The 25153-nt window shown below is 46.7% G+C and overlaps 1 protein-coding gene across 1 annotated transcript in view; it reads right to left on the reverse strand.

Moving 5' to 3' along the window:
- The window catches only part of HS3ST3B1 (heparan sulfate-glucosamine 3-sulfotransferase 3B1), a 43424-nt gene extending 18950 nt beyond the window's left edge, over positions 1–24474 (reverse strand). The window contains exon 1 of the mRNA XM_019712529.3: positions 23475–24474. Coding sequence (XP_019568088.2) covers positions 23475–24028 — 554 coding nt within the window. The 5' untranslated portion in view covers positions 24029–24474. The remainder of the gene's footprint in view (positions 1–23474) is intronic.
- Between the last annotated feature and the right edge of the window lie 679 nt (positions 24475–25153).

Consider the following 25153-nt stretch of genomic DNA (forward strand, 5'->3'; position numbering starts at 1 on the left):
CCAATGGAAACTAAGGACACCCATCCAAGTCCCCCCCCCACCTTTTTGGAATTCTCAGGTTGGGAAGTAATGGAAGCGTCTCAGAGTCAATTTTCAGCAGGAAGAAAGCAAGTACAACTTCCCCAAAATTTTATCCACTCATTTCATGGTCAACCATTTTTTATAAAAACGTAATAAATCTCCAACAGATAGACTATCTGCCTTGTGTATTTCACGTCCAATGATAGGAGAGATGAAAAGTGTTGGAGGCTAACGCTATGTTCACATGTTCTGTATTATTTGAGGATATCTCATCACTATTTTTTACATGCTCTGAGAACTCTGGTAGATGATGCTACCTGACTGGTGAGTCTTAAAATTTCCAGCAATTCTTCTGTGCTTTAGACAAAGTGTCCCCTCCCCCACCCCACAACTCCCACAAGGGAATAAAATTGTAAGTACCAAGGAGATCAAATAACTAAATGGTTAGTGAGAGAGCTGCTAAGAATTACAAGTGAGATTAGCCTTTTACCCTGCATTAGCCCCAATGAAAAACTAACCCTGTAAATATTTTTAAGCTTAATGACTATTTCTATGAACAAAATGTTTGGGTGAAATTTATTGCCTTCTATGTTTTGTTCTGTATTTGTTTGAACTGTGAATTTTAAAGATTTTTTTCTTCAAAAGGAATACAGGAAAATTCTGCAAACACTAGGCATAGGAAGCACTTGAAAATATTTGCTGAATGAAGGCATAAATGAATGAACGAAAGGGAATGAGTTAGCAATGCTTAAAGCTAATGACTGGAGGTCACAGGGCAAATATGTGAAGAGAATTAGGGGCAACCCGGAATAATAAATTACCATTTGGTCCAGGTTTGAAAATGGTGATGATCTCAGTATCCCGACACCCAAAGAAGTTAATTCTAGAGCAACATTTATGCATCATCATACCCATTACATTAAGTGACACAATTACATTAAGAGGCTGCACACATAAAGAAGGTCTTGAACTTGAATTCGAAGCTAAAGCACAGAACAAGTGTGGCATGAGATCCCTGTCCCTTATGTCTCCTGTGGCACAGAAGCAAGCTGTGACATGTTTTACGAACCTTGAATGCCCCACCTCTAGTGGCTGGCAATAAAACATCTCCATTAAAACTAATAAGTGGTTGCAGTTAATAACAATGAGAAAATGACTTTAATTAGCTAATTGATATTAATTGTTATTTTGCTTTAATTATTATTAAAATTTGTTTGCATTCCCAGGCATCCATTAAGTGATGGTGGGTTGAGATACGCACCAAATGCCTCTCTCCTAGGGAGCAAGAAGAAAGCTGACTAGAAACGTAAAGGTAATATTTCTCACAGATGATTAAGGAATCAATGATATGGCAGGTATGTATCATTAGGGGGATAATTCTTGTCCAGGGGCTCACTGTGTATTTGGAAAGAAATTCCACACCCAGGAAGTTTACCAATAGGTATTGTATACCGGGCTCAAAATGAGAAATGTGGAAAAGCAGAACCCAGACATTGCGTCCTTTGAGGCAATGGAAGCTTCCTTGAGTTAGTCGCAAGGGGAGGTAGGTGGAAGTGACGAGGTCAAGGACAAAAGATACTTCAGGTTAGGAATATAAGACAGTGATTGAGCCGTGTAGCCTGGACTGCAGATTTTTCTTTTCCTGTTTTTGAGGCATGGTGGGCAATACTGGAAAGACTGGAAAACAAGCTGGGGTTGCCCTCTCTCTATCTGCCCAGCCCTCCACCCACTGCCTCCCCCAGGTATCTTTCCAAAGTCAAATCCAAAAGCCTTCACCACCTCTCACAATGTTGAGCATGCTGTTCAAGTGAATTCTAGTTCCTTACCTCCTTTCTCACGGCTCCACCCAACTCTGCTTCGCCTCAGCTATGGGCAAGTTCCTGCAATTCCTCAAATGGGTCGCGGAGTTCCTCTCCTCCTACCCCCCATGGACTTCCCTCCTCCTGAAACATTCTTTCCAGCCTTCCTCCTTCTAATAAATTTCTAGGACACTCATCCCTTCGTCAGTCTGGCAGTTAGCAGTCCTTACGCCCATCTCGTGACCGCTACCCTTCTGACATCCTTCCTGTGCGTGCACACACACAGACATAGCACAGCCTTTATCTATCTGCGGTTACAGTTCCAGGAAGCTTTGAGGACTGGACTGTGCCTTATTTGCACTGTGGCAAAAATAATGGTTGTTAGATGAATAAAGGGTGAATGGATAAATGAACAAATGCAAGACAGAATTTGGATCTGATCTCAGAGGCAATGAGAAGCCACATCAAATGGAGGAGGTGAGTGGCATGAAAATGTATTAGGAGTGCAGGAGACAGTGCTTCCCAGCAGCATATATGAAACAGATTTGGGCTTTTAGCTGATTATAAACTTCACGAGCCTACTCAAGACTGATACGAGAAAATACAAAGAAATGTGGAATAAGCAAAAAAAGATCACTAAGTGTCTCCAGTGGAAACCCACACTCTCTGTAAAGCTTACTCTTCTGGTTATCTGACTCCAGCCTTTTATTGCCTTTGAGATATTTTGCAGCTCTGTAAATTATAGATAACAATACAGCAATGTAATATAATTCTTGACCATAGGCATGCGAATAAATGCTTTTGGTGGAGATTCTGTGGATTTGCCTCTCCACCTCCCACCGCATGGAAAAAGTCATTTTCCTGCCTATTTGTAAATTTATCTCAACATTCCTTTAATTCCAAGCAAATCTGTGTTCTTTTGACGTCTCCTTTGAACTAATGGTAACATGCGTCTGGTTCTCTCATTAACAATGAGTGAAACAAAATCCTTAACATGATCGTGAAGGAAATATAATCCTGAACATTACATCTGGATGAGAGTCATAATTTTACCTTTTGTTTTTAGACAATTATCCTTTACCAAAAAAGCTGGATTAACCATATATTTCCTGGAAGGGTCCTATCCATGCCATGGCCATTATCCCATCGTGTCCTCTTTATGTAAACCCCCCCATCTTAGGACCAAGAGCAGCCACGCTTTCTTTTGAACAGCACGTGTCTGTGATTTGTGTAATTGAGGTTCCTCTTTTTGTGAAGGTTGCCAGGAAGCTGAGGATCACGTCCACCATCATGGGAGAGACATTTCTTAGACCAACTCGTGGCTCCTTTTATGGCTGTTCATACACTTCTTTGATGCTCACATTTGATGTGTTTGTGGCCCTTTAGGTATCATTTAAAAAACACCCTAAGTATTTTTTCCAAAAGGTATTTACAAAATCAATGAGATTCTGTAGATCTGAATGGGAAGAGGATAGTGCAAATGACGGGGCAGCTAATTCCAAAACATTCTGAAGGAAAAAAAGCAAAGCTGGTAACAGGTTAGATACCAGGAAAGAAGTAGGAGCAAGGACCATCTCGGGGTTCTAAGCGAAGCTGATAGCGGGCGTGACACTAATGTGTTCTGAATTCACCCACGTACAGCGTAGCTTCCCACAGTTTTCAGGGTAGAGGTCAGCAGCAGAATTTAGGTGCTCATCCAAGAGATGTTATGAACAAATGAAGATTTAGGATTTTTTGTGTCAATGTGCAAGAACAGAGAGAAACTGAGAGAAAGAGAGTATCACCCCATCCCAGCTTCTAGATGAGAAAAGATTCCCTGGGCCAGAAAGGCCAATTCTGGGTCAGCCCAGGGTGGGGGTGGAGGCCTCTCTGAGAGGCCAACCAGAGGCAGGGTGCTGAGAAGAATGGCTGCCTCTCCCTGAGATGCTCAGCAGGCATTCACCACTCGCTGACAAAGCCAAATAAAGACCTTAAGCTGCTACTTTCCCAAATGAGTCCACTCCCAAATCCTGGGGCTGAGAACACAGAGCGCTAAGCCCCTGAGCAAACACCACCTAAAGGAGAGAACAAGAGATGCGCTTTCTGCTGCCCCATTAGCACACTGGGTAAATTAATCAGCTCAAACCCCTGCAAGGCCAGTTTTCCTGGGCTTGCTAAATGCACACAGATTAACCTGTCATTTGGAGGCAGGCAGGGCTGGCTACCAGGTAACAAACCGAAGAATGGAATCAACTGACTGTTGAAGATGCAGTAAAGCTGGTGTCCTAATGATCTTTCTGCAGATGTCTCCATGCATCTTGAATTCTGAGAGATTTCCCTACGAGACAAATAACAGTGTCTGCCCAAGGAAAGACTCCCTTCCCCGGGCCCCCTCTCCCTCTAAAGAGAGATGGTTCTCTTCTTATTCAGAACAGAAATGGGGCTTGTTAAATATCACAACAGACTTTTACCCTTGCTTACTGCAAAACAGCCATAAAATCTTAGAGCAGTGTGCCCTGGAGCAGAGCTCCTTCCGCTTTTAGGGATTGTAGAGAATCTGAGAAAAGGGGTGGATCCTCGGTGCAGCAAATGCACACACGGCCTAATAGCAACCTGCCACCACCAGTCAGCAGGCCTTCGTGGCCTAAAGCCTGACTGAGATGGTTCGGTAGGAGGTCAGTGCACAGAGCAGAGCGGACATGCGCTCTCCATCCATGGATAAGGTCAGCATCACATTTAGGCCCCATGAGTTTTGCTCACCCCCAAATGCTTTGCCTGCACCACCTACAAACAGGACATGCCTTTAGATTTTCTTAAGCATTGAAATAATGAGCTAGCATAATCATGGGTCTGTCTGCACACTGTCTTGTAAAACCACTGCTGGCTATAATACTCAAAGTTCATGCAACTCTGGTAAAGAATCAATGGGCTTCCTTTGTATCAGAAGATGAGTCTCTCTCTTTCTTCGCCATAAGGAGGTCAACTCTAAGACCTGTCCACGAGGAAGCACTGACATCCAGGATCTCGTTGGCTCACTGTAACAACCTTCTCAACGGGGTGTTTGCTCCATTTTAAAGACCAGTAGAGTGAGGATGAGGGAGCTTAGACAGAATATAAGACAGTGATTGAGCCATTTTTGCCCCAAAGCAAATATTGGGCAGAGACAAAGCAGGGACGTGGACGTCAGAACATTCATCTTCGAATTTCATGTTCACCCTATTTCTCGGTGTTTCTAAGACTTCTAAGATCAAAATGCTCAAACAACAGTAATCATCCCACCAACCCCATCTGACCCATCTCTTATTACCCACCTCCTTTTTAAGGAGGTTTTCACCTTCCCTCCCTTTCTGACAATAAAAAATAATAAGGTTTAGTTTTAAATTAATTTTGGCCATTGTAGGGTATAATTATAGTGAAATAAACATATAAATATAAACATATATGGAGACAGAGATTAATTTAGAACGTGGGAACTAAATCTTTCACTGTTCTCTGCACTTCTGCCTTAATGCCTTCAATTTAGGAACTCACTTTTCACTCACCCACACCGAAAAAATGATCACAAAAATGAAAGTCATCAGATTAGCCCTCCCCAACCATAGCCCTAATTCCTGTCACTATTTCTATTCTGTATTGTGTGCATTAGCCCTTATTTTTTTCAACTGTGCCAGTCTTCTGCAGGAGGAAAACACTTGCCCCAGACTCTAGGATCAATATTACAGACCAGCCTTGTTCAACGCAGCGTGCCCAGTATTTGCTGGTGACACACACCCAGCTGGAGTGAAGGAACAACTCTGAAGTTTTCACAGTGTGCTTTACAGGGATCACGGAGAGAAGAGCTGACCTGTGGTTACCTCCTCAGCTTTCTTCCCTTTAAATACACCAGGTGTGTAAAAGGAAAAGCGAGCTTGTTTTCCACATCCAGAGACCAGAAGTCAGAGCTCAATCCATCTTTAGAAGCGGGGAGATTCATGAAGCTGTGCCAGGCTGAACAAGTCTTTCAAACCAAGAAACAAACAGGCTGATAAATTAGCACTGTGAAGCCACTGAGCCGATCCCCAAGAATCAATCCAATAGGCGGCCTCCTCTTCTAGCTCATTAACTGTTTGAGATTACCATCATACGGGTAGCCTCGCAGCGGGAAATTAAATTAGCCTGGCTATAAACCAGGATAATGTAGAGTGGAAAGTATCTGATGAGCAGTCCCAGGGAAAAACTCCACACCAGTGCCTTCCCAGGAGCCACCCTCCTGTCCTCCACGCTGGCCCCTTCTTTGCAATTGCTCTTCTGAACATTAAGAAAAACAACACAGCAAAAGGGGCAAGACTTTCTTATTTTGGTTTTCAGATACAAGTACAGTTGCTTCTGGTTAAATAACCAAAGAGATGGTTTCGTGAGACTAAATGGTCAGAAACTGGACATGCAGAAAAACCAGGTAAAAAAATGCTCAGATTAGGGAGAAAGAAAGGGGGGAGATGAGGAGAGGGGAGAGGGGGAAACACAGGTACACCCCTACCACCCCTGCAAATGGTCTGTGCCGAGGGATAAGCTCCAGTAAGAAGGGCAGCAGGCACTAATTGCACATTCAGAACAGGTGTGTGCCTGCAAAGCCACCTCTTAATTACCAGGTTTGGCATTTTGGCACTGGCAGCCTGGCCCTGCTCAGCTTCTAAGAATGCTGGGACTGAGCGTCCACGGGGCTGTTCCTTATTGTTGGTCCGAAGAGCTGAGAAGTGGAATTTCTAATTACATGGCTTTTAGCTTTACCCTAATGAAAGGCTCTGTCCAGGCAAGCAAAAAGCAATCAGCTTAGAGGACGTGGGTCTCGGAGTACATCCTGAGAGGATCTCCAGCACTTGCCTTTTTTTCTGGGTGGCATCTTTTCTGATCACTAGCAAAAGCCATTCCTGTCTAACGCTATTCAATGGCATCTTGTAAATCCCACTTCCAAATTGAAATACTTGAGAAAAAGAAAAGGTGCAGGATAAACTGTTACCCTCTGAAGTCATGATGTTAGGGCTCATTCACGAAAGACACCAACCCCTGATGCTGTCTTACCTCACTTTCATTTCTCCTCTGCTCATCCTTCCCAGCATCCACCACATTTTTTTCATGTACATGTAAACCTCTTTTCACATGTATTCCCTCTGCCAAGAAGACCCCTTTCCCCACATGGTCTGCACATGAACTCCTATTCATCCATCAAAACCTTGCTAAGGTGTCACTTCTTCTCTGAAGCCTTCCCAGGGAAGATCCTCTCCCACCTAGACATTTAATCACGCCTTTCTCTGCAATATTTCTATGCCTTGAACATCCCTGTTTTTGTGTCATGCCTTACTGTATTTAGCCATCTCAACCCCTGTCTTCATTTTCACTCTTCATAGTCAATGTCCACAAAGAAATCACAGAGCCCCCGCCCCCATCCCCACTGGTATCCCTTCACACTTCAAACACACAGAACTGCTTCTCTGCCCTTCCCCTCCCCCTCTTCCTTTGATCTCTTCACTCTGGTCACAGGGTCTTCTCACAGAGATGTTCCCACCGGCTAGACCTCCATATAGCCCTTCTCTTCCTTTGGGCCTCTACTAAACATCACCTCTATAAAAAGACTCCTGCCTAAAATAGCCTTTTTCTCCCAACACCTGCCCCCACAATTCTCCATCCCCTCCCTCTGTTTCACTTCTATTCATGGCTCTCATCAGTGGGTGAGACCTTCTGTTTTTATTAGTTTACCTATTTGTTTCTTGCCCATCTCCCTAGTAGAACATAAGCAACATGAGGGCAGGATCAGTGCTAATAAAATAGGCAATAATATTTGTGAAATAAATAAATCTTTGCATCCTCAGAGTCTGGCACAGAATAGATGCTCAATAAATTAACCAACTCAATATGCAACCAGAAGAAGCCACACTGATACCAGAGGGCATCCTAACACAGGAACACCAAGAGCTAAGTGAAAACAACGGGATTCTTCCCTAGTGCTCTTTTCCCATTGCTGAACTCCAATGGCCACAATCCGCAGTGTCCCTAATGCCGGTTTCCTCCATATTGTCCTCTCAATACACTCCACTTAGTAGAGAGAAGACAAAGAATTTTACAATCCAGACAAAAAAGCACTAAGTCCAAATTAGAATGTAGCTGACAAGCAACCCACAGCTGGAAAATTCTTTCTGGGGCTCACACGTTAAACATGAGTGGGACTGACCTTTAGGACCTAAGTCTACTGCTGCACTCAACTGGTATACTCAACTTGGGGTCTATCTTTACCTTCAGCCCAGGCTGCAGCTGCTTCCTGGTGCTAGGTCCACACCGTGAATTCGGGAACCTACGACCCACTTGCTACATCTGGGAGTAGAGCAACCACAGAGGACACACACAAATAGGTGACATGCCCTTGCGTTTCCCATTGCCCAAACTGACATTCCCAAAAGGCACCATCTGGGTAAGATAAGCTAGCTTTGATCAAAGTCCTGGAGATGAATGAAAGCTTAAGTCTCGAGGAAGTGGGCACATGTACTCCCTGGCACATGGGCTCTCTTTTTACAGAACACACACAAAAAGCCATGAGCCTGCTCTCTACTTCTGTTTCCAGCTGGGACTGGAAGAAAACACAACCCTAAAAATAACTGTGAATGACTGGACATTCCACCAGAGGAGACAGATGGGGCGGAGACAGGGCCAGAGCGCAGGGCCGGCCCTTCTCATGTTGGCTGCCCCCTAACCAGGAGCCTCTGCCTGCGCTCTTTTGAGCCCACCAAGCGGCCTCTCACCTCTGTCTCTTCTAAACAGGAGTAGCCTCTGGATTAGGGAGATGAATTCTTCGCCAGACTTGATCAATGAGTGCGATCACTTTTATAGGCCAGCATGGAAGGCTCCTAAACTTAACTGAGTTCCCTCACAGTGAGCAATGGGAATAGACTAAATCATTTTGGGAATGCTGGCAACCGGGAACCAAACGTAGTATCTCTCTCCTTGTTCAGGATCTGGGGACAAGAAGGGGAAGCTTTGCCTTAGCTCTGCCCAGCGGGGCCAGCAAGGGGAGGCCAGGCGAGGGGAGGCCGCGCGGTGTCCCCTCTACACCTTGTTTCCTCTGCTTGCTCAGAAGCCCTTCCGGAGGAATGGCAGGGTGCCTGTGTCAGCGGAGCTGGTTAGGAGACGACCAAGCCTGTAGGCTCTCGGCCATCTGTTTTATGCATTGGGCTGGGAAGCTGGCGTTTGCAACCTAGCTGGGAGTTGGGGGAGAATGGCTTTTTATCCCAAACTTCAAATCACAGAGAGGCGGTCTGTGTTCTTTGGGACAGTTATCCAAGTTACCCAGAAAGGCAACAGGGAGCGGGGTGTGTGGGTTCTGTAAGGAGTGAGGAAGCGTGTCCCGTGGCTTCTCATGAGCTCCTCGCTTGTTCTGGAACTCTGAGAGCCATATTCAAATCACACAGCAGGACTAAGTGTTGTTCATCTTAGAAAACTGTCTATACATTTTTTTTTTAACTTTCTCTGTCATAAAACACCAAATTATTTTATTTTCCTCAAAAATACATGAAAATAATTCAAATGCATAATTCATGTAAAGTCTGCACATTTCTCTGGTATAGGAGGCTCTGCTGGTCCAAAAAACTCCTTTTGATCAGTGAGATGAAAGCCCTCCACCCCCCCGCCCCAACATAACACCATATCTCTGAGCCAGCCTCCTGGTCCCCTTCTCCCAATCCCTGACACTTCCTCTGCCCCACCAACCCCCAGTGCTCTACCATGCCTCTGTCTAGGCCTTTCCCACAATGCTGTCCAGCCCTGAACATCTTTATTTGCTTTCTGGGACAATTGCCTGACAAACTCCTATCCATACTTCAAAGCCCAGCTCAGTGGTAGCCTCTCCTTTACGCCTCCTTCTTTCAGCTGCCACAACATATCTCACTTTGTTCTATATTATCTCTCATCATGGCTCCTTGACCAAGATCATGAGCTTCTTGAGACTTCTGACAACTGCTGAATATCTTATTTCCCAATAGCTTTTATACTATTTGAACACCCATTCTAGGTGCTCCCAAACTGTCTGGTAGAGGAAATCAAATCACAAATGAATAAATGGTACACACCACATTATTCCATGAGTAGTGCCATGTAGATGCTCTGGTCATGACTTGGCAATAAGGCTGCGTCATTATTGCCTGATTTTCACAAGGCCCCATAGAAAGAGAGAGTGGGTATTAAATATCCCGTTAAAAGACACGTAACTTTATAGGAAGGGAAGTGTGATAAGAAAGAAAAGCTAGTCAAGTACACGCAATAGAGGACCCACTCTGGTGTGAAGCTGCTCACTTCCAGACCATGTGAAGTGCCCTTGCCAAACACCTCCCCTATAAGTAGGGGCTCAGGGCAGAGATGAGGGGGCCATCCAAAGAGGTGTTAGAATTTCGCCAAATATGAGGAGTCTGGTAAGCAAGAGTATCAGGAGATAATAAGATAATTATAGCAAGTTTAGAGTGCTTGGAGGGGAAACCCAGATACTCCTGTAACTTAAGTTTTGTACAAATAGGTAAATGAATCCCCCATCTCTGTAAAAGGTTCCACTCACCTCCTTTCCCAGTGACACCTAATCTGAAAGTTTCCTTCATTTCCGGTGCTGTGTGACTAAAGAACACTTTTAAGTGTTTCCCCTTGGCCTCAGACACAAAAAAGGGAAAATGCATGTTTAAAAAAAAAAATGTGATTGGCTTTGTTTGCAGCTAATGGCTGAGCAGGTTTTTATGTGGCACTCGTGTTATTTCGCAGAGACCTCAACAGCGTGTCCAGGGTGAGCAATCACATTGGTGCTCTGACAAAACATGCAGACCACAGACCTATGCTGTGCCAGGCAGGGTAGAAAAAAGCTTCACCCTTTTCCAACACCATCAGACATCTTGCTCTGTAAACAGCTTAGAGCCCGAGGAGCACTTACTTTTGAAAACAGACATAAGCTGCTTGGAGGAAAGCTGAACCAGCAATTAGCCTGCTTAGGGCAGAACAGCAAGTGGAAGACTCCTCAAGATGCCTGCAGCAAGCCTGAACGTGAAATCCTTCTCAGCCTCTGTGTATTTCTGCCCAGGGTCCCTGATTTACGGAGACCCCACTTCTCCTTCGCTCCTCTTTCTGTACAATCATTCTGGGAGCACAGGTAGTGCAGACACACTGGGTTGGAAATGATGTCACAAGTGGGAGAAGTATGGAGTCTAACTGCATTCCAAGGGTGGACAGAGAGAGCACAGACAGAGTCAGGGGTCGAACACTTAGAACGGCAAGAAACCTTGGAGACCTGCTCTGTTAACTGCCCCAAACTGGTAGCCAGACAAACACAACTCCTCAGGTTATCAGTAGGTATTGAATGAAAAAAGGATTTTGTACTCAAGGGAAACTTGAACAAAATTAAACTGATGTTTGGTTCTGTTTTGTTTTGAACTATACTACTTCTCAGGGCCTTCAATATGCTAACAGGGAAGCATTTTTTCTACAAATTACTTATTGATCTTTCTATAACTTTTTGTTCACTAAAACACTTAAGACAGCGCTTCTCAAAGGGTGGTCTGCAGACTACCTGCAAACTGTCTTCAAGGAGATAAATACAAAACCTGAGAGTAAGTATTTAAAGCTACCCTAAGTAATTTGACATTGTTCCATCATCCAGAGCTCTGATCAATGGACAGAGTACAGACCAGGGCAGGTGTTACAAATCGCGTGGCGGAAGGCAAATGGCACAAGGTGTGTACTAGTCGTGTGCACTAGGACAACACCTGGGTCCACAATCGATTGGGGAAAATGTGGTCCTGCAGCAGAGTTTGCGAAACACTGGCTCAGGAAGCACTGATGGGCCCATCTCCATCGTACACTTGAGAATGTTGACACCAAAGAGATAAAGTGACGGGCTCAAGGTCACAAAGTATCCATAGCAAAAAGCTGACACCAGTTGGGAGCCGAAGAAGAGCTGGTTAAAGAAACAAACAAAAAGTATTAAAAGTCAGAGAAGCGTATCATTGAAAATGATTTTATGGTGGTGATTTTGTTTCTAACTGGCATCCAGCTAGCAGACCTCTCTGCTGCCTCTCCTAGGGTCTCTACAGAGTTGTAAAAGGAAGACTAATTTCAAAATCTAACAAGGATGTCCATGATAAATGGAAATTCAATCCTGAAATAGTGGGTACCTGAGAGAAAAGGGAAAACAGTTTGTAGCTCCCCATCCTGTTTGGCAGTGACCCAGACCCAGACCTGGGACTAGGCAGGTAATAAATAAGTGTGAAACAATAAGGAGCAGTGGGGACTGTGGCAAACAAGAGAGGACACGCCCTCATGCCCAGGCACAGCTGTTCTCCAGCTCCAACCAGTTGCTGCTATGAGGAAGGCAGGCCTCGTACTGTCAGCTCCTTTATAAAAAAAAAAAAAAAAAAAAAAAGCAGAAAATTTGCATTTGTCTGTGAAATCTCTGAATCTGTCAATATTTGCAATGAATCCACATATTTTTAAAAACCTACAAATATTCACTTAGGATTTCATTTACAGTAAGTTCAATAACAGGTATAATTAATCTATGGTGGTAAAAGGTAGGATAGTGGTTATCCTTGGGACAGAGATTGTGATCAGAAGGGAATAAGAGAGTGGCTTCGGGGTTTTTGAACTGCTGTTACGTGGGTATATTCACTTTGTGAAAATTCATCAGGCTGCACACTTCTGATTTGTGCACTTGTTTTAATAGGCATGTGAATGCAAATTTGTCTAAAACAATCCCACAGGCTGGATTTATAGATAAAATAATATGATCTCTGGGATGTTCTTCAAATAATACAGAAAAGAGAGAACACAATACTTCTTAGAAATGATGGAGGGAAGTCTTGGAAAAAAGTAGAAATAAGGAATGTTGAGAAGTGGTTAAGAGAGTGGTACAGATGCTGAGATCTTGCTGGAGTTGCTCCCTATGTGCAAGGAGTTCTGTGAACCAGTACTTGAAGGCAGAGGATGCCATCCAGAAGGGCCAGTGCACACCACGGGTCCTGGCATGGGTAAGGGGTAGTGACCAACAGGGCTAAGTTGCAGAGTAAGGCCCAAGTTCTTGGGTAAATACATAACTCAGGGTTGGCCAAGTGTGCTCTATGACAAGACCGTTTCCTGCACAACTGCCAGGGATGGTACAAAACAGGGTGTCTCCAAAGGGTGGGGCAAGGGTGTTTAGGTGTTAGCCAAGGATGTAGCAAGGAAGCAACGAGCCACAGAGGTTGAGCCACAGAGGTTGAGTGCGAGACACAGAGGTTGAGTGCGGCAGGTTTTACTGTGATCCTGAGAACTAAGAATGTGGGCAGCACGGGTGTGGTGGGCAGCTTCAAGGAATAGGTGAGAGAGAAGAGATAGGCTGGCAAATGAGGAAATGGAAGGAGGCTGCAGTGAGAAAGGGAGCGTGAAATGTACAGATTTTATTGCTGGAGCAAGGGCAACAGGGATGATGCTAAAGTGACAGGTTGGTGCATGAGTGACATGCATGACGGTTGGCACCATCAATGCATATGTCATTGCAACAGATGGGGCTGAGGAGTGTGAGAACCACAGGGATAGGGACAGAGAGAGGAAAAAATATATAATCTTGGGGATAGTTTTATGTGGAAGGGTTTGTGTCTTTGGGAAGAAAGAAACAACAAAAGAAATGGCTTCAACTGGTCCAGAAGGAAGAGCATGTTGAATTTCAGCCCTGTGTAGAAGCTGTGAGATGTGGCATCAGAAGGGCCCTCGGGGAGGCACTGGGTTCAAGAGCCTGAGACACCCCATAGATACAGCTTCGGCTACCTCTGTGAGCTTCCCTTTCTTCCTCTGCAAAATAAATGGGGGAAATCACACAGGAAGGACCACTGCTAAGATGAAATGAGCACTGGCCACTCACCTGCCCACAGCAGGCTCTCAAATACTTCCCTACTATATCACAGAGTGACATCCCCTCTCTTAACTCCTTAGCTCTCTTTGGAAGCTCCAGAAAAGTAAAATATAAAGCCACATTTCTTGATTTGTACTGTTTTACCACGTGCTTCCTCTTCCCCTTCAAATGGTTGTTAGATTTATTAGTGATTCAGCAGGACTAATGATTTGTTTATATCAGTGTGTAAATTGCTTTGAGACCTCTTTGAACCTGTAGATTTTAGTTCACTGACTAAAACAGGCTCTTCAAGGACAAGTTCATGTCTCTTGTACTTCCTCAGTACTTCAAGTGCTGCCTGGAATAGCACTTGATAAAAGTAGTCAACGGGACATGTTTTGGAGAGTGAAAATATTCTGTGTGATACTATAATGGTGGATATATGTCATTATACATTTGTCAAAGGCCATAACATGTACAACCTCAAGAATGAGCCCCAATGTAAACTATGGACTTTGGATGATAATGACGTGTCATCATAGGTTTATCAATGGTAAGTCTTTTTGCTCAATTTTGCTGTGAACTTAAAACTACTCTAAACACTAAAGTCAATATATTTAAAAAGTGCTCAATAAATCTTTGTTAGGTAAGTGAAAAAATAGGCCAACATGATTTATAAAAATGTATTATTCACTAACTATAGAAAAAGACTTAAAATAGTCACCTTTCACTTTCTCCATTGAATATTTCAGGTCAATGACAGAGTAATGATCAGAATCCCTACTTTACTCTCCCTCCCCTGCCCCTACACACCCGCCTGGGGCTTCCCAAGCGTCTGTAAAAGCTCCTGGCTGGGAACAGGATGTTTACCTCTTTGTGTATCTGTGTTAACTGGCAGCGCTAGCATATGCTAAGTGCCTGGAGACTGGAACAATCAGACGGGAGGGCACCAGGGACCCAAAGAACAGCACACATCAATAGGAATGAATGGCTAGGCTAGACCAGAATTTTCCAGCCACAGGCTAGGAAGGGGGAAGGAGAGGCCTTTCAGCTGGGGAAGACACCCGGAGTGATCCCGCGGAGAATTACTGTTCTCTAATTGTTGGCTCAGTGTGTCCTCTCCCCGCGGAGAGTACTTTAATGGATATGTGGACCAAATCCTGATTGTTTCAACATCTCCTGCAGCAAGGACCAATGTCCTATGTGAGCTTCCTGACCTTTCAATACAGGTCATTTCTTGCACCTCAGCAAAACCTTCCAGAAAACAAAGTTGCCTCATCCAAATCCGCAACAGAATTCTCAGTTGCACCGTGGAAATCCCATCATCAGTGGAGGCATTTTTCATGCTGTGATTCCACCTGACAGCACGAGGGGAGAGTGAGCTGTCAGTGCCCCCAAACCCCTCCCCCCCTGCAGGCTGGGGGAGCAGAAAGGGGCTTCCAGGATGCCCTGTGGGGAGCCATTCCTTCTCCCTATGGGTAGGGGGCAGCTGCAGACTCTGGTCATAGGGACTGAGGGAAGGAGGGCGACAGGGGCACTTGGGGAGCAGCAGAGAAATGCTGGGGAGAACCAACAACTAAGTCTCAGTGAAGCGAAGATTCAAGAATCGAAGGTTCAAGAATCGGAAGGGAGCTTGAGTTACCTGCCTTTTCCTTTCCCTCCTCTCCTTAAGAATCTTTCCCACCTTTCTCTTTATCCTGTCATTTAACGGGCCACATTAGGGAAATGAAACTATTTTGGGTTACCTACTAATTTGCTGAATCTCATTTTATGCACCCATTACAGAATTGGGTGAAGTGAGGATGATATATTTCTTTCCCAAGGAGAAAGGGATAAGGAGCAGGGAGTCGGGGACGGGGGGAGAAAGAACAGATACGTGCTGGTTGAAAACTGACTCAATTAATTGTTTTACTTCCTTGAGCGCAACCCCATCCTTTCCCTGCCCCAAAATAAGGCCCTTAAAAGACAAAGTTTCTCGTCCGGCTCTGACGAATTCATTCATTCAGGCCCACGTCCCAGCAGCAACGGATTCAGGGAGGGCGAGTCTGACGCTGTCTTTACTGCTCTGCCCAACAGAGGCAAACATTCAAAGAAAAGACACCTCCCCTCCACAAGGCAGGGACACCTGTGTAGGAGGGTTTAGAAAAGACAAAGAAAGGAAAGGAATAAAATAGATCATCTGATAAACTTCGCTCGGAAAGCGACGACGGTTCAGAACTAATTCAGCTCCACGGACTGAGCGCAGAGAAGCCAGGAAAGCCTGCCCCGGCCAGAGCCCGAGGCGCCAGCTCCGCCCGCCCCTCTGGACAGAGCTATGACGCAGGCGGGACACCATTGGTTTACCGGCAGCCTCTCCGTCCAATCAGCGCGGGGCCGGCTCCGCCGGCTCCGCCCACTGCAAAGCGCAGGCCGCTACGCTAGGCTCAGCCCAACAGGTGAGGCCTGAGCGTCAGGCTCCCGCTGGTCACGTGGCTGTGACCCGCAACCCGCGGGGCGGAGGGGCGGAGGGGCAGCCCCGGGCCAGGCCGCCGGCCACGCCCCCAACGCAGGGAAGCTCGGCCATCTGTCTCCCGGGCTCAGCGGTCCTCGGACCAGATGCAGCAATCCCACGCGACACAGGGACCGTGCTGACTGATCCCCGAGGCCGGCCAGCCGCGGAGCCATTTTCTCTGACATTGGCTGCGCGCTTGGCCACCTCCAGAACGAGAGGTGTACGCGAACGTTCCTCCAGCTGCCAGAAAGGAACAGACACGTAGCAACGTCAGAGGCCTATCTGGGGCCATGTTGGACACTTCTGTCACCACACCTTTCCTCCTGCCCCCCATTCATTAAATCAAGAGTGTGCGCGAAAAATCTGCTGCTTCTCACTTCCCTTCCCAGTATTTTTTTTTTCCAATCTCCATTTGTTGTCCCAAGTCTCATATTGCTCAGAACAGTCATTCAGTATTTTATGGGTTTCCAAGCAAGTGTAACCATGTTAAGTAGTGTTGGACAAAAATTTGGAAGAAAACAGGAATTCCAAATCACCCGCGCCCAAGTTGCTTGGTGAACGCACGTGGAATCATTCATATTCTGCCCAAGAGTGTTTAAAAGTACTGATCTCTTGGCAAGAAACAGTCTAGCCTAGGCTGAAATACAATTGACTTGATGTTAAACCTGAGTTTTATTTTAACACATTTGCTATATTTAGAAGAAAAATATTTTATTCCAAGAGCTTATCTGTTCTGTTACTAATTTAGCAACTTAAAGTCACAGTGAATGTGTGTGTATACACATATAATTTTATAATGACTAGAAAAGACAAACTCTCTGTCAGTATTCTTTAACCAGCTCTGTCTGCACAGATCTGCACTCATAATTTTTAAAAGCAGCTCTCTAGGAGAAGAAATTGCAGTACAGCTTTGCTATTTAAATATGTTTCATCCATGACACATTGAAGTAAATTTTTTGAATGACCAAGTAGGTTATGCTATTTTTAATATATTTGCAGTCACAGAAGTGGGCATTTTAAAGGAAGAATTTCAGATATAGATATAAGATCAAGGAAATCATTAATCACTCTTATGTGCAAAGAAAATTAATGGGGGTTTATTAGCATTAGCAGTATTTTAACACAGAGCCTCTTGGCTGCAATGAAAATTATTTATTATCATGTTATTAAACTGGTAACTGCTCCTCACATCCTTAACTTTTCCCCAAATCTAAAATCAGAAAGAAAAGTTAATATACACTAACACCAGTTTTATTTGCTGTGAGTTTTATTTTGATATAGTTGAAGAGGAACATGAGAGTTCTAACAAGGTAATGTTTTAAATATTAAAAAAAGTTTTATGCTTTACTTACAAGTAGTTTTCAAAGATATCGGTCTCTCATTTCTTTGTGGTCATGGTAAATGTTTTCACTTGAGGTAGGCAGCATATTGTATTCATTACCCTTGAAAATATGCCACATACTTGGGGAATTCATTTTGCTGGGATTCCTGACTATCCCAACAGCCTACGACTGAAATGTCCCTTACTGACTGAAATCACAGACTGTTAAATGAGAGAGGTAGCGCCCTATTTGGAAACTAACTCTATTCACAGCAAAAGAAATGCTCATTATGCTCTGCCTTTAAAGTGGACATTTTGTGTTTCTGTCAATCAACTTAATTTCCATGTTCATAGAGTGAGAACATAAAGTATTCAGAAACTACTGACATAGAAAGCAGTAGGCAAGCAAGCAGTCATAGGCACTAGTATTTCAGTTCTGAAACTTTAAATAAATGCCACTTCCCCGATTCATAACACTGATTGGTGGGTTTGTTTGTTTTTCAAATTCTTGGTGCACTTTTAATTCTAAATAATTTTAGTGATTCAAAAGTTCATCTTATAATCACAAAACCTTACTCCTAACAACATGTTTTAAACAAAGAGGTAAATCAGCATACATATTTAGAATGAGGTTTTTGTGACAAGTTGGTTTTTAAAAATAGCTAAAAGTATTTCTTCACACAAAAATAAAACACAGAAGTGAAATAAAAAACAAATCACTTTAAAATTTCAAATAATATAACTTTAGCTGGAAATGTCTTTTATGAGTATTAGTTTATATTAAATTGTAAACTTTTAATAATCAGGCTCCATTAAAAAGGAAAATCTAGTCAGTTTAGTCAAATTGTAGCATTCTATTTTGATAATTTTTTTAAGACATGGGTCGCAATCTAATTTTTAGAGACTTGTTCAATAATAACATCATTTAGAAGATAATAAGTGTAATTTAATTCATACATTTCAGCATTTTATTTATCTAAAACAAATAGGTTGCTATTAAATATTGACTATTTTATTAACTGAGAGCATCTGGGAAAACACTTATGATTAGGTTAATTTATGTTACATTTCCCCCTCAACTTGTAAAAGATTAATCAACCATTTTATGGTCTAATTTAGGTGCCTAATTAAAAACAGAGTTCAACACATGCTACACTGTCTTGCTAATAAATCTTGACAGCTTTGTAACATGACGGTTTGTATTTCAAATTGTTGCATATAAATGTAGATTTTTGATCTTCACCCAGGAGCTTGAAGTGAGTTACATATTTGGTTTAAACTCCAGGACTGAGAAAGTGCAATTACTTCAAAAAGGATTATCCACAATCAGATCTTATCTCAAATTTCCCTTAGTGAAGACAGTCTTTGCCACCAAGTTTTTAGAAATAGACTAGGAAAATAGGGGAGAGATTAATTTTCTCAGCATTTATGAAATTAAAAATGTAGGAAAAGTTGCTATTTTCAGCTATTAGTTTTCAAGAGAGATTTTCTGAAGTTACTGGGTTTTAAAATCTAATTCTAAAGAAATCTACTCAAAGTGTTAATTACAATTGTCTTCTTGTTGATAAGTACAGGTTTTCAGTCTTTACTTGGGGCACTGCACTTCTTTTAAATGAATAAACTTCTTCCAAGAAGTTTTGAAACATCTTTTAACCCTATATCCTCTCATACCTCCCAGCCTTAAAAGGGGGGGATGGGAGAGAATAAATCTATTCCCAGTACATTACAGGATATTCCCTATGTTTTCTCAGACTTTATACTTGAGGGATATTTTTGTCGTTTTAATGATTCCTTTGACTCTAACTATCCAGTGCAGGCACAGAAACAAAACTGCAACAATGACGAAATTATTCTCATTTTAGTCATAAACCAACTTTGGACATAGCAGCTAGCCTGTTCTGGAGTTGATATTTTTTTTAAGTGAATGACAAAGTGAACGATCCACACACACTGAGGGACATCAGAAAACTCAAACTCTTTTAAAGCAAACCCAGTTTTGAACTCATGATATATGGCCAACGTCATGTTTTTGGTCACTTAAGCAACGAAGCATGGCAGAGTGACCTTTGGAGTAGGACTGCCTGGGTTGGTATATTAGCATTGCCACTTTTTAGCTGAGGGACCTTGGGCAAATTGCTTAACCTCTCTGTGCCTGTGTTTTCTCGTCTATAAAAGTACCTACTTCACAGGATTGTAATGAAGATTAAATTTGCTAAGCCTGTAAACTTGAAACAGTGCCTGGCACATTGGGAAAACATTCAGTAAGTGTTAGCTACCAATATTAACACACACACACACACACACACACACACACTACACTTTTTAAAAAATGTGGCCACAGCATTCAAGTGTCAGCTTATTTTGTACAACGGAAAACGGAAAGAAGAGGCAAGGCAGGGAAGGAGTTACTGCCACTGTAAAGTTTAAGGCATATTTCTATATAAAAATTAACAATCACAGTATTTGGCTAACTTAATTCCCAAACTGAGGTCATTAAAATTTGTGAAAATCTACCAAATTTATGCCAAACCAAAAAGAGAAACTTATTAAAGAACTTAGCTATTTAACTGAAGCTTCAATCCATATTCAGAGCCTAAATGTACAGGGTGTGTGCTTTCCCCAAGCTGGCATGGGTGAGGTTCTCCAGAACCACACCCCAGAGTTCTCCAACACCATCACAACCTGGAACAGAAGGTAAAGGCCAGTTCCACCAAAAGTCCTGATAAGTCACTCCTTGGGCTGCTCACCAGCACCTGATAAGTTTGGGAGGCCTGATTCGAGAAAAATAGCTGGATAATAAACTGGAAAAGTAAACCCACAAGGGTCTTAACCCCAGACTAAAACATACCCGGGTTCCAGGGTAGATGGGCCTCATGTACCAGCGCGTTGGATTTTTGTGCAGATAAGGCAGCGGAAAAGCTCCGGCTCTCTCAGGCCGGTGGCGAGGTAAGCTCTGAGTCGCCACCACGGTGGGCTCCATTCCCACCACTATCCCTCCTCTTCTGGCTAAGGGTGACAGTGGAAGGAACTACAATCAATTTCCTTGACTTCATGCAAATATGCCCAGTCTGGTTAGGCCACTAGCAGGACTGTATACCAACCGATTAAACACATTAACGACTCGCAGACACAGCCAAAATCTTCTCCAACAGATTACGATGCTGACCCTCGGGTTCAATCATCCATGACTACAGATTAATGCCTTCAAAGTGTCTAAATGCTTTCAAAATGTCTCCCCTCTCTCTTAGTATTTTCTCGTTATGAGGACTTGTTTTAACCACGTGTCTGAACTGCAATTCTCAGGTTAATTACTGTTTGTGCGCGTCTCCAACCTGCTGCCTGCCGGTAAGGGCGGCGCGGGAGATACAACAGAGATGCAACTCTGGAGCGCAGCAACGCTTGGCCCAGCGCAGGCTGCGGAGCGTGCTCCTTGGGCACGGGATTTCAGTAAAAGTTTTCTGGGTCAGGCGTCTCCTCCGGGTGTGGTTGTTCAAAATTAAAACGGCTGCCTTCAAAATAATTCTAAGTCCATACATTTGCTCAGACATCCAGAATATTCTTCACTAAATTTTTTTCAATTAAGCAAAGGGCATTTAACACATTTTTTTTTCCTTAAAAAAAATCCACTAATCCCGTGGCCACGCCCGGCGCTGCTGGAGCCGCCGGAGAGCGCGGAGTTTGGGGCGAGTTGCGGTGCTAGCGGTTTGCGCCTCCCGTAGCCGGGTCGACGGGGTCACCGCCGCGGGCCCTGGGCCTTTTGGCCCGGACAGCCCGGCTCTTCACTTCAGGGAGGTGACTCGCGAGGTTGAGGAACTTCCCGCCTTCCGCGGCCCGGCCCAGCCCCCGTGGCCCCCACGTCCAGCGGCCCGGCTAACTACGCCGCCCCGGGGCGCCTGTACTGCCCGAGGCTCCCGGCTGCGCTCCCTGCTGCCGGCGCGCGGCGAGGGTTTCCAGAGCGACTTCGTTCTTTATTCAGCGTTTTTGAGTCAATCAAAAGGAACGTAGCAGGTGGAAGGCAGCCGCCTGAGAGGCTGCGTGAATCTTCCTGTGGGGATTTCCACAGCCTACCCCAGGTGCTTCTAAAACCGCTTGATGTGAAGGATCCAGTTAGTTTCCTGCCAGTTCCTCCCAGCCCGGTCCCCCCGCGTGTCTGATCTCAAAAAAATCCCGGGCCGCCTCCGGCCTCCGGTGGGTTCCACCTGGAAGGGCGCTAGTGATTGCCAGCCACCGCGGACCCGGGATCCGCATCCCAGGAGGAGCAGAAGTGGTGGTGGTGGCAGAAGTAATAACAATACGATCGATGACAATCGCTAACAATTAGAGAGGCCCCCCAAGTGCCAGCCAGGCACCCGAGCGCCTCAGCGCACTTCTGCCTCCTCTCCCTGCGGAGAACCACACCATCCCATGCACCAAGGAGAGCACTGAGGTTTGGCCCGATTAGCGACCTGCCAGAGCCAGGACAAGAGTTTAGGCGTCCGACTCCAGAACCCCCATTTTTAACAGCCTGTGTCCACTGCCCGGGAACGGTGGGATGGGTGACTGTCACGGCTGGCTAAACCTCGAGACTTGGGCAACTGGTGACAATAATAAAAACATGAAGGACAAAAGAGAGGGGGAGGGCGAGGCTGGGAAGAGAGAGGTTTTAATCCACTGGGTCAGCCCCCTTTTATCTTCCATCCTCTCCTGGGGGACAATGAGGGCTTGGGGGCAGGGAGTGGAGCTCGCCTCGACTCTTCCCTTTGGTTTTCCGAAGTCTCAAGCCTCTTGGAGGCTCTTTGAGCCTGGAGGGGTGCCGAGGAGTCAATGGAGACCTGCTTGTGAGGGTGTGTGTGTGGGGGGTGACCGATAAAAGGGGTGGGGGCCGGTGGCCGGGCTCCTGGTTGGCAACTAGGTTTCCGAAGGCGGGAATCTGCCCACCCTCTGCCCACCCGCGCCTCACCGGAAGCTCGGTCAACCCAACAGCTCACCCCAAAGACCCGCAGCTGCGGGAGGTTGTGAGTATGACCCCGGGAGCCGCTGTCCCTTTGGAATCAGACCCACAACGCTACTCGAAAACCAAGTTTCCGGAAGCCGCGGCCTCAGGGCAACTCATATTTCTTAATGAGTGGGCCCCCAATATTCTTTGCGGCCCGAGGTGTAAAGGGCCCGCGGAGACACGAGGTCCAGCCTTCGCTCTCCCAGCACCCAGGCCCGGGAGGCGGAAACTGACGGGCCAGGCAGGAGGCGCCGGGAAACCTTCAAAGATGTACGCCGCTCCCGCCCGCTGCAGTGCTAGTCTTTGCCCGACAGGGACCAGCACCGCTCCACGCTCCGCCCGCGGCCACCCGTCCGCCAGGCGGAGGCGCAGGGCTACCCCGCCCAGTTTACCCTCCCAGCCGGAGCTGCTAGATAGCGAAAAGAGTTTGACCTTTTGTGGGTTCGGGTTCCAGAAAGGAGGAGTACCGCAACAAAAAAGTGAACAGACTCCCTGCGGCCTGAATAGGATGCGGTCACTCCCATCCCCACATCTCCATCTGGGGAGCAGAAGCTGCTCTTAAAGTCGGTCTACTGCGGCCGGTCTACCGCGGCCGGCGGGACGCAGAACGTCCCGGACGCGGAGAGGAAGAATAAAAAATGAGCAACTCTGGATTGATTCGTTTGGGACACCGCCGCAGTTAGAACGTTGTGCGCTTCTCTGAGCGCTGTCTCAGTCGCTGTCTCCCCTTTGAGGAGAGCTCTCCTGATTAATGCTAGGGTATCGTGGGCCATTGAGCTGCCAGAACTCCTCGAGAAGTTTCTATGGTTTGTAGCGAGGCGGGGGGCGGAGGTGGCGCACACTGGGTACCGCTCTAGGGCGGGATTCTCAGCGCTGCTGGCCAGCATCTCGCGTTTGTTCTCTGCCCCTCCCCGACCCCAGTGGTTCAAAGCTGTACCCCTGTCACTTCCCCAGCACACACCACGTCTCCCTCTTCTCCCGTCTGGATCGCAGCTGGCGCCCCTTGCCCCGGCGGGGAAACTCACCGGTACCAGGCGAGGCCCTTGTCGTAGCTGCGGTCGAAGAAGTGGGGCTCGGCGCCCACGGCGCGCACGTCAGGGTGCACGCGCAGGAACTCAAGCAGCGCTCGCGTGCCACCCTTCTTCACACCGATGATGATGGCCTGCGGCAGCTGCTTGCTCCCGGACCCACTAATAAAGCTGGAGATGGGGCTGGAGGAGTCCGGCGCCTCGGGACTCTGTTCCTCCTGGCTCGCGGCGCCGTCGGCCGTCTCCTTGACCGCAGCCAACGGGGTGGCAGGAGCCGCCTGGAACGGCAGCCTGGGAGAAGCCCCGTCGGGACCGGTGGCCAGGGCTGGAGAGGCGTGGGCGGCGCGGGACCCAGAGCCCAGCAGCAGCAGCCCCGGTGCGGCGGCGCACGAGCCGGCGCACGAGTACAAGAACATGTAGAGCCAGACGCAAAGCATGGCGAAGAGCAACGCGAGCTTCCTCCTCACCGGTGGCGGGGGCGGCGGCGGCTGCGGCAAGAGCCGGCCGGGAACATCGAGGCAGGATCCGCCGCCGCTCAGACGCTGCCCCATGCGCTGCCCGCGGGCGCTGCGAGGGGCATGGCTCAGCACATGGCGCGGGTCCCGCCGGAACAGTGAGCGCGGAGAGGGGTCCTTGGCCCTTCGGACGCCTGGTGGTGCGGTTTATTGCCCCCGCGCGCCCGTGGCCACCGCTGCTCCTGCTGCTGCTGTTCTTCCCCAGGTGGCGGCGGCAGCTGTAGCGGCGGCGGCTTTTGACATGTTGCCCGGGAGGAGCCGCAACTGGCACGAAAGTCGGGTGGCGGCAATTGCTAGCCTGCGGACCGCTCCTGCGGCGCGACGCCCCGCTCTGGATCCAGAGAAGAACGCTGCACTCCCGATTCCTGGCCACTCCGGACGGTGCGCACGGCCGCTCGCCGGGGCTGCCTCCTCGCAGCCCTGTGAATGGAGCCAGAGAGCAGCCCCGGCACTTCCTCGCAGAGGCTGCGAAGGAGAACTGCGCAGGAAGAGTCTGAGACGGAGGTGGAGTAGGCGGGCCCGGCCACCAGGAGTGACAGGTCACTCCACCTACCAGAAACCTGGAGTACCACGCAAATACAGCCGCTTCGCTGAGGGTTCAGCAGCCAACCAGCTACCAGGACGTGGGGGTGTGGAAAGGGTTTGGGGCGGTGGAGAGTGGTCGGGGGTTACTATTGGCTGCAGTACAAGGGGCGGGATCACAGGGGTGGAGCCAGGGGCTGGTGACAGGAGCAGATGGTAGGAAGGATGCTGGCGGGACCCAGCGCTGGAAGGGGACAGACCCCACTGAGTGGTGTACTTCGGCACCGCGCGCCTTTCCTCACTCGCTTCCCGGAGCCAACCTTGGCTCTAGTTGCCCATATGTCGGGACGCGAGTCCCCATCCAGATGTTTCGTGGGTGGGCTCGTGATGTGTGTGTGTGTGTTATGCAGTCGGGAGGGGGTTGGAGGAGCGAGAGTCAGTCCGGACATGCATGCAGCCCCCAAACCAGCCCACCCCACGTCGGGGACTCAGAGAGATACCTTTCCGGGACAGGCACCAGTTTAGGAAGTTCAAGTGGAAAGCATATTTGGAAATCTCTGTCTATTACTCTTTTTAAAAAAAGCTTTCGTTCTTATTCTTTGCCGGGAGTTGATCTCTCTGGGGCTGCCGGTTAGCTGG

This window comes from Rhinolophus sinicus, chromosome 12 (assembly GCF_057876585.1).
Source record: "Rhinolophus sinicus isolate RSI-liver-muscle chromosome 12, RSI-T2T, whole genome shotgun sequence".
Taxonomy (NCBI): Eukaryota; Metazoa; Chordata; class Mammalia; order Chiroptera; family Rhinolophidae; genus Rhinolophus; species Rhinolophus sinicus.